At 44.8% G+C, this 10,066-nt stretch overlaps 1 protein-coding gene across 1 annotated transcript; it reads left to right on the forward strand.

Annotated features, from left to right (window-relative positions):
* Positions 1-8,984: 8,984 nt before the first annotated feature.
* LOC109555373 (small ribosomal subunit protein eS1-like) lies at positions 8,985-9,865 on the forward strand. Its single transcript, XM_070785241.1, has one exon. The coding sequence runs from the start codon at positions 9,002-9,004 to the stop codon at positions 9,794-9,796; it is 795 nt and encodes a 264-aa protein (XP_070641342.1). The 5' UTR covers positions 8,985-9,001; the 3' UTR covers positions 9,797-9,865.
* The last annotated feature ends 201 nt before the right edge of the window (positions 9,866-10,066 follow it).

Below are 10,066 nucleotides of genomic sequence, written 5' to 3' on the forward strand. Positions count from 1 at the left end.
CTTTGCAACCCCATGGACTGCAGCCCACCAGGCTCTTCTGTCCATAAGGATTCTCCAGGCAAGGATACTTGTAAGCAAGCCCTTCTCCATTTACCCATTTATCTGCCTGTTTTTCCATCGGTTTATAATTCAATACCATAATGAATTATTGTGGTGCTCAAACTAAGATTTACCCAGCTGAAACCCATTCAGTCTGGCTCCCCTGCACTTGCAGCATGTCCCTATCATTTCTTTACTTCCTGACACATCATGATATTCCACACTCATCTTGAATCAATCATGCTCCTTCCCTGGAGTCAGCCAGAGAAACAGCTTTAAACTGTGAAACGAACCTCTGATATACACAACTGGCTTTCTTCAAGATCTTAATCCAGGAAAAAAGAAAAAGTTCTCTCCAACAACCAAGTCATTTAAACTTGTGTCCCGTACTGTTTAATCAGGCAGCATAATAATTGGTGAAGACACGATACACAAAGCTACCTACAAACCCACCAAAACGGAAAATATTTGGAATATAAAATAAGTTATACTCTCTTCTATCCATAAAAGTTACTCACAAGTCAGTTCACATATGGTTAATTTACTTACCATTCTGGATCACTGAAGATTCATTACGTTAATATATTTTACATTGCACTTCATAAGCATCAGCTATGTTAGATAACACAGTTAAATAACCCAATTTCTTCATCTTTTCCAGTACCATGCCATTCACTGTGTGGCTTTACACCTCTTTCCATCAAAAGGCCAAATATACAAGCTCAGTCCTTAAGTTTCAGTTGAGCCTGTGGCTTGCTTTGATCAATGGTATATATACGACACAGGAGAGGCTTGTAAAAGTGCTTCTGCAATGGGGCCTGTTCTCATGCAATCTTGCACCCCTGCCATTTCCATGAGAAGGATACATCTGGGTTAATCACCCTTTTCCAGCCCTGCTGGGATCAGTCAATGTCCCAGGCATGTGAATTCAGTGAGCATCAGCAAAACTGCCCAGGAAGCCCAGCCTAGATTAGCTAAACCCTACAGATCTATGAAAAATAAATATTTATTGTCATACAGCAAAACTGCCCAGGAAGCCCAGCCTAGATTAGCTAAACCCTACAGATCTATGAAAAATAAATATTTATTGTCATATACCACAGAGGTTTGTGATTATTTATTATGAGGCAAATGCTAATTAATCTATTAGCTAATGTAATACTCAAATATCCCTCACTAAGTAGGTGGAATGGATATCATTATCCTCACCACAGATGTGGAAGTGAGACTCATAGCAATCAAACGATCTGATGATAGTCATAGCAAGTAGGTGGGAGAACGTTATCTTGGAACCTCAGTCTTCAGAGTTGGATTCCAGGGCTCTTCCCACTGCATCTCTTAGTAAAGCTGCCTTTGGAAGAATGGAATTTAAGGGCATTCCTGTGGAGTGACATGCTTAGTCAGGGGGCCCTTGACAAGTGGTTGCTGAACTGCACTCTTCAGCTTGACCACCTAAGACTATAGCTGCGTCACCCTTCCTGCCTGGAAATCACCAGACTTGGAGCAGAGGGCAGAATGGCATGTGTCATTATAATTGGTCATAGTAGTAGCCAGTTCCTACTCCAGTACTCTTGCCTGGAAAACCCCATGGATGGAGGAGCCTGGTAGGCTGCAGTCCATGGGGTCGCTAAGAGTCGGACATGACTGAGCAGCTTCACTTTCACGCATTGGAGAAGGAAATGGCAACCCACTCCAGTGTTCTTGCCTAGAGAATCCCAGGGACCGGGGAGCCTGGTGGGCTGCCGTCTCTGGGGTTGCAACAGAGTCAGACACGACTGAAGGGACTTGGCAGCAGCAGCCAGCTAATTTTCTGTCCCCAAAGCTATAACCATTTGAGTTCAACTCACAACTTAATACCAACTGAAAAGTACATTCATGTTGTTTTGAGTAAAGAACTCACTTCATTTTAAAACAACAACCAAACAAAAAAGAATTACAGAACTGTAATTAAAACCTAGAGTTGGATAAAGTAGGGTTATTACCTTTTCTTTTTTTTTTCACAGTCTTTTTTTTTCTTTTTTTTGTTTTTCTGAGTTTCTTTTTTAATACACTGATTTTTAAAATAGTTAATTTACAATATTGTGTTAGTTTCATGTATACAGCAAAGTGGTCAGTTATACACACACATGTATATACATATTACCTTTTCTTAATATCTTCCCACAGGGGAAAAAGAATTTTAAGTTATTTTTTGTACCACCATGAAAGAACTAAAATTTTCTTTAGCTTAGAAAGTATCAACAGGCAGTGCACTGGGCAGTCCCGTGGATGTGTCTCTTGCTACAGCAGTGTTTGTTTGGATGGAACAGACCCAGGGACGCCCCTCGCTGCAGGCTCCGACCACCCTCCAACCTCTTTTCCAGTCACAAGCTTCAGAATCAGCCCCTCAGCTACCTTCAGCCACCCAGACCACCAACACCATTTTTGACCTTGACCTCCTAGATTCGTCAGAATGACTCCACGGAGGTGACGGGTCACCCTGCATCTGCGGGCCTCATGCACCCACCTCTAGGCTTCTGTTTCCACCACTATCACGTGGCTCTGGAACGTGGTGGCCACCTTGTCCCCAAACTGGCCCAGGAGAAGCGCAAGGGTGCCCAGCGTCTCTTGAAATTACAAGACCAGCAAGGCGGCCACGCCCTCTCCCAGGACCGCAGCCACATCTCAGGATGAGTGGGGTCGAGCCTAGGACGTTGTGGATGCCACTGAGCTTGGGGACAAGCACCCGAACCGGGCTGTCGTGGACCTGCAGGCCTGGGTTCTGCACACGCAGCCCCCACCTCCGTCACTTCTGAGAGAGCTGCGTCCTAGGTGAGCAGGTGAAACTCATCAGGAAGATGGGCGACCACCTGACCGACCTCGGCAGGCTGGCTGGTCCCCAGGCGGGGCTGGGCAGGGCTTTCTTCCAAGGGCTCACCCGCAAGCACCACCAGGAGCCTCCTGAGCCTGGTGGTCTTGGAGGGGCCCCTCTGGTGTCAGAGCTTCTGCCTGAAGCCCCTCTCTGCAGCCACGAGGCAGCTTTTTAACCACCCAGAGCCCTCTCCCAAGCCTTGCACCAATGAAAACAAGAAAGCTTTTTGCAGTGGGGAAAGAAAAAAAAACAAAACAAGAATCACATTGGTTCAGAATGGATATCAGTTCAGTCGCTCAGTCGTGTCCGATTCTTTGCGACCCCATGGACTGCAGCACACCAGGCTTCCCTGTCCATCACCAGAATGGACATAGATGCCCGTTGACAGATGAATGGATAAAGAAGATGTGGTAGATATACACAATGAAACTTTACTCAGCCATAAAAAATAATGAAATAATGCCACTTGTAGCAACATGGATGGACTTACAGATCATCATACTAAGGGAAGTAAGTCAGAGAAAGACAAATATATATCACTTATATATGGAATCTTTAAAAATTATACAGAACCAATAAATTGGCTACCTCATATTAATCACTGGGATACTTATTAAATTGCAGACAGCTGGACCCTACCACAAACCTCCTTAAAAATAATATCCAGGGAAGGAACCTAGGATTTCTTATTTTTGATAAGAAATCAGGTGATTCTTATGCTCAGCCAAGTTTGCATTTAACTGATGTAGAGACAGAGAAGGGTTATAAATTGTGATTTTTAAAATTGTTACTTCCAGTTCTGATGCATTAAGAAAATCACTCATCCTCCCTGGACCTCAGCGTTCTCATCTGTAAAACTGTCACTGGACCAGATGCTGTCTGGAAGAGACAAGAGCTAGAAGACTTGAATGAAGTTTGAAAGTATTGGTTCTCAATCCTGGCTACATACACATTAGAATCCTCTGAGAAGCTTTTGGAAGTGAAGGATGCCCAGGTACCACCCAGAGCAATGCAACAGAATCTCTGGGCGTGATTCCAGATGTTGCTAGTTTTAAAATCCCCCCGTGACTTTAATGACAGCTACGGGTATAAACCTCTGCTCTAAAAACTGCTGTCATCGAGCAAGATGATTCTGATGAGTCTCCAGACTCCTATCTCTTTGTCTGTAAACTGGGAAGCATGGGCTTCCCTGGTGGCTCAGTGGTAAAGAATCTGCCTGCAGGAGATGTGGGTTCAGTCCCTGGGTTGGGAAGATCCTCTGGAGAAGGAAATGGCAACCCACTTCAGTATTCTTTCCTGGAGAATTCCATGGACAGAGGAACCTAGCAGGCTACAATCCACGGGGTTGCAAAGTCAGACACAACTGAGCAACTCGACAACAACAAACTGGGAAGCATATCACCCACCTTATGTGGCACACAGCTCCTATTTATGGAGTGTCTACTGTGATGATGCTAAGGAGTCTTTCTCTATATTGAATAATCTGCTATAACCCAGGATGAAAACCCTCAGCTTAATGAAGGAAATTCAAAACAAATGCACTGCCAGTGCTGACATCACTGTCCACAATAAGAAGGGCCAGTGGACATTTTTGTGATGGGGAGACATGTGTGCCAGGATTGGGGAAACTCACTAAAAGAGAGCACTCCAAGAAAGTGGTTCTTTCTAAAGTGAATTCAGGACAGTTTCCATTGGCACTCAGTGTGAGGTTGGTGGCTTTCCAAAGAAAACTCACCTGGTGATTGGTAGGGTGGGCAGACAGAAGACGGGGTAGCAAGGGGACCTGTGCTCTTGTTGAATTACCCTTTTTCAATGGGTTGGCCTATCAACTGATCACCACGTTCTTTACTCATCCTCGGTTCCTTGAGGGATCACAAAAGCAGAGAAAACGATGAAAGGAAATAGCTGGGAAGTGGCATCTGACCTTCAAGGTTTAGGAAGGAAAAGGCCTTTCTTGAACAGCTGGATTGAGTGTTTTAACTCCCCTGGTGGTTTAATTATGCACAGTTTTCGAGGGGGAATATTCCTCGCCATCTACACACTGAGTCCTGGAGGCTGACTCAGCTTCTACCACCTGCCCATGTAACACTACAGAGTGGTCTTTTCCTGGGTGGTGACTTTTCGTCGCTCCTGAGAAAGTTATAAGGTGAGTGAAATATGTCTTCCTGGCCACACAAGTCTCTGGTCTTTTTCTCACCTCCCTCAAACAGCCTATGCTTTCTCTCCTCCCTCAAAAAAAAAAAAAAAAAAAAAAAAAAACCACCACACAGGTTCTCAGGAATGATCTGAAGTTCATTTACTGTTTTAGAAAGTTCAAAGACCTTCTGAAACCCATCCATGGTTTTCCTAGTAAAAAACTTAGGGACTTCCCTGGTGGTACAGTGGATGGGAGTCTGCCTATCAAGGTAGGAGACACAGATTCGATCCCTGGTCCAGGAGGATTCCACATGCCTGGAGCAACTAAGCCCATGTGCCACAACTACTGAGTCCCAGCTCTAGGGCCTACAAGCCGAAACTACTAAATCTTGTGCACCTAGAGCCTGTGCTCTGCAACAAGAAGCCACGCCTGTGCACTGCAATGAGAGAGTAGTCCCGGCTGGCCAAACCTAGAAAAAGTCTGCACACAACAACAAAGACCCAACATAGCCAACAATAAATAAACAAAAATTTAAAAATTAAAGCAGCATGTATTAAAATATATATATAAAAAAAACTTAGACTCAAAATTTCAGGTATCAAGGAGATACCAGAGGAGAGCTGTTTTTTGAGCCAGGAACTCTAATGTTTCACTGCCAAATGAACAAGTTTGGGTAGCAGATCAGAAGTTGGGTTTGGGCATATTAAATTTAAAATTCCTATTAGGCAACCAGGTAGAGGTTTTTAATAGGAAATTTGATGATATGAGTCTGTAGTTCAGGGGAGAAGTCCAGGCTGGAGATATAAACTGAGAAACCATCTATGTTTTAAAGCCATGTGCCTAGATGAAATCACTGAAGTACTGACTGTGTATATAGAGAAAAGTGAGAGGAGTGAGTTCAGGGACGGTCTGACATTATGAAAGCAAAATGAAGCACAGAGAACATACACTGAAAGAGCAAATACTGAGTGAAGATCAAAGAAAAACTACTGAAATAAGCAAAAATTCTCAATTGTGGAATAAAGCTGAAAAATTGGGAAATTGTTAGTGACTGTTATCAGGCAGATGAATTTAAAAGGAAAATCTCTGCTAGTATGTTTCTGAAAATCTACTTTCTAAAGATTTAATGATATTTTTGTTTGCATCTCTCCTATTAGCCAGAGACTGTATATATTAATTAGGTCCAATGGAAATTTTAGAGAATTGGCAAGATAATTTGGGGCCAACCATAAAATTAATTGCAGCAAAAAACAAAACAGTTAAAAGTCACATCGAATCATTTGAGCTGTCCTAGAAATTAAGATTTGAAGTGTTTTGTGGTTTGTAGATTGCCACTTCATTTCTCCAAACCCAAGTGTTTTGTGATACCATGGGGTCATGATGCTTGTTTGTTGTGTAGTCACTAACTCGCGTCCAACTCTTTGCGACCCCATGGACTGTAGCCCACCAGGCTCCTCTGTCCATCCCAGGCAAGAATACTGGAGTGAATTCCATGCCCTCCTCCAGGGGATCTTCCCGACCCAGGGATTGAACCCAAGTCTCCTGCTTGACAATCAGATTCTTTATCGCTGAGCCATCAGGGAAGCCAAGGATGCTACTAAACACCCGACATCGCCCAGGACAGTCCCCTGCAACAATGACAACAAGCAGAGGCTGAGAAACCATGACTCGGGCTACGGTTATTTATCTCAAGGAGTGTATAACAGAGCAATAAAACCGGAAAAACATCCAATTTCAGTAAACTGATAAAAAGACACACAAGTGGGGAAAGGTGGAAGGGGAGAGACAGTTCAAGAAAAAAGAAATATGCAGTGCAACACTTACTGGCTCTGAGATGTTCTTAGATCCATGAAACAACGAGTAGATGTGGCAGGACAGAATGATGTAAGAGGCTGTGGGAGTGATCTCCGCTCACATAATCTCACAGAGCTACAACATTCCCTGGGATTTGCTTTATTGAATCTGGGGCCTGATCACAGGGTAACACATGGAGTCTCAACATGAGTGATGGAGGATTAAAGCTTGATGAGACCAACGAACAATGTCTCGTCACCTTCTGCAGTCTGTGATGTCTGCAGTTCCAAGGCTCTGCCTGGTCCATCTAATTCCCTGCAGCAGGGAAGAGGTGGTAAAAACCTAGACCTAGACCTCAGTGGGTGGAAAACAGATGAGCTGACTACTGTAAATTAGGTAACTTTTCTTGCAATTAGTTCTCTTCCTCCTCCAGCACGTCTTAATCTGGCCATGGGTTTTCCCAGCATATGCATCTGTGTCGAGCTGCTGTAGGGGATAGCAGCAGTTGGAGTCTTTATTCATGCTACTGGATGTGTTTCGAAGACTCCAAGGATGGTGTGCACTGTGAAAAATTTCAAAAACCCTCATCCTGTGGAAAGACTGGGCAATTTGGGAGCTAAGGGGCAGGGGCTGGCTGAGCCATGAGAAGCCCTGGCAGGCCAACCAGAGCTCACTGGGACACACACATGGCTAGGCCCAGAGCCTCAGCCAGTGCACGTGTGGCCAGACTGCCTTGGGGGTGGTCCCCATGAGGAGTAAGGTGAGGATCGCACTCTCCACTGTCAGCCTAGTGGGTTGTAGCAGCTGACAAAACCACATGTGAAATCACCCATTTCGCTTGGAGGCAGAAGAGTCTCATGTGTCCACATGCCCAGATACATTACATGGCACACTCTCTGCATCATCGAGAATGATGGCATAGCCCATGCTGCCAGGGCCCTGCCCGTGTCCCCGCGGTACTGCCATCCTGGACACGAGCACTGAGCATTACCGCAAACACTCCTGACGCTCGCTGAGGGCATTCCAGCCGCAGTAGCATGGCAGCACTCATATGTGGCAACCCAGAGGGGTCGGGAATACGGCCCCCAGGACTGTCCTCGGCCAATGAGAGACAGGAGTGGATGATACGTATCCCAGCTTCTGTGCCTCTGGGTAGGACCAGCCGACACTTGCTCGGCACTGTCTCCCAAAGGCCCCCAGCAGGCACCGGTTGTCCCCAGCAGCCTTCTGCTCCTGATTGTGCCTTTTATCACCTTCTTCCTCAGTCCTGACTCAGCTGCCCTTTCCCTGCCCAGAGTTTCTCAGGATGAACTCCAAATAAACTCCTTGCACTCGAATCGTCTTGTCAGGGATGGCTCCTGGGGACCCTGCCCAAAGATCCAGTCACCACAACAACTGAGCCTCTAGTCCACCCCAGAGGAGAGGGTCAGATACACCTCTCTCCTGAGAGAGGGGCACCTGGGGACATCAGCTGAGGGGCTGACTGTGATCAAGCTCATGGTTTACAGAGCAGGGGACCTCAGAGTTCTGAACCAAGGGAAAGATATGCCCCCCAATGGTATCGGGCAACACCTTAAGCTGTGTTTGGTTCTCATGACAGGGATGAAAGCTATTGTCATCTAGTGGGTAAGGCCAGGGATGCTAGCAAGCATCTTGCAGTGCCCGGGAAAGTCCCCCCTAACAAATGTCACTAGCACCAAGGCTGAGACCCCCTGGCACAGAACACACAACAGTCAGAGGGCCTGGCTCTGGGCAGTTGGCTCATCCCTAAAAGCAGGGGGGTGGGCGTGGGGTCCTGAAACCAGTCACCTGGTGATACCAAGGGATGACTTATACCCTTGCCCCAAGACAACTGACATGCCAGGAGACAATGATTCCTGTCCAGTCCTGAACAAGGGATATGCTTCAGGAACTCTTAGTCAAGGAGTTATTAGTCCTATTTCAATAGATTGTATCTACTGTAATATGTAATTATCATAATTTCTATTGGTCAGAAAAACATTTATTTTATAGTAGTCTGTAATTCAGGAGTTTCACCAATTGATTTTGGATTCTTCTCAGTTGTGACTCTTCAGAATGAATATCCTATTATCATTATGTCTAAATCTAAACATCAAGAAGTTTTAAAAAAAAGCTTGTTCAAAAGGCTGGCGGACCCTTTTGGCTCTCTGAGCGGCACCATGGCGGTCGGCAAGAATAAGCGCCTTACGAAAGGAGGCAAAAAGGGAGCCAAGAAGAAAGTGGTTGACCCATTTTCTAAAAAAGATTGGTATGATGTGAAAGCACCAGCTATGTTCAACATAAGAAATATTGGGAAAACATCGGTCACGAGAACTCAAGGAACCAAAATCACATCTGATGGCCTCAAAGGTCGTGTTTTTGAAGTGAGTCTTGCTGATCTGCAGAATGATGAAGTAGCGTTTAGAAAATTCAAGCTAATTACTGAGGATGTTCAGGGCAAAAACTGCCTGACTAATTTTCATGGTATGGATCTTACCCGTGACAAAATGTGCTCCATGGTCAAAAAGTGGCAGACCATGATTGAAGCTCACGTTGATGTCAAGACTACCGATGGTTACTTGCTTCGTCTGTTCTGTGTGGGTTTTACTAAAAAGCGCAACAATCAGATTCGGAAGACCTCTTACGCCCAGCACCAGCAGGTGCGCCAGATCCGCAAGAAGATGATGGAAATCATGACCCGAGAGGTGCAGACAAATGACTTGAAAGAGGTGGTCAATAAATTGATTCCAGATAGCATTGGAAAAGACATAGAAAAGGCTTGCCAATCTATTTATCCATTCCATGATGTCTTCGTTAGAAAAGTAAAAATGCTGAAGAAGCCCAAATTTGAATTGGGAAAACTCATGGAGCTACATGGTGAAGGTAGTAGTTCTGGAAAAGCTACCGGGGATGAGACAGGTGCTAAAGTTGAACGAGCTGATGGATACGAGCCACCAGTCCAAGAATCGGTTTAAAATGCAGACTCTTAATGGTGACAAATAAAAGATCTTATTTGTGGTTAAAAAAAAAAAAAAAAAAAGGCTGGCGGATTTCAAGGCAACAATATTAATAGAAAACAATGGCCCATAAAGTGTCTAGGACTCAGTCATATCCTTCTAAACCATTCCTAGAACTGTAGCTATGGTCTACAGTTAGAGTAATCATTTAAACTGTACTGCCAGCACCAGGAACAATAGTTCTCAACCCTATTAGACACAAACCACCTTTTAAAACAGTTTAATTCT

The sequence above is a fragment of the Bos indicus genome, chromosome X (assembly GCF_029378745.1).
Source record: "Bos indicus isolate NIAB-ARS_2022 breed Sahiwal x Tharparkar chromosome X, NIAB-ARS_B.indTharparkar_mat_pri_1.0, whole genome shotgun sequence".
NCBI classification, from domain to species: Eukaryota; Metazoa; Chordata; class Mammalia; order Artiodactyla; family Bovidae; genus Bos; species Bos indicus.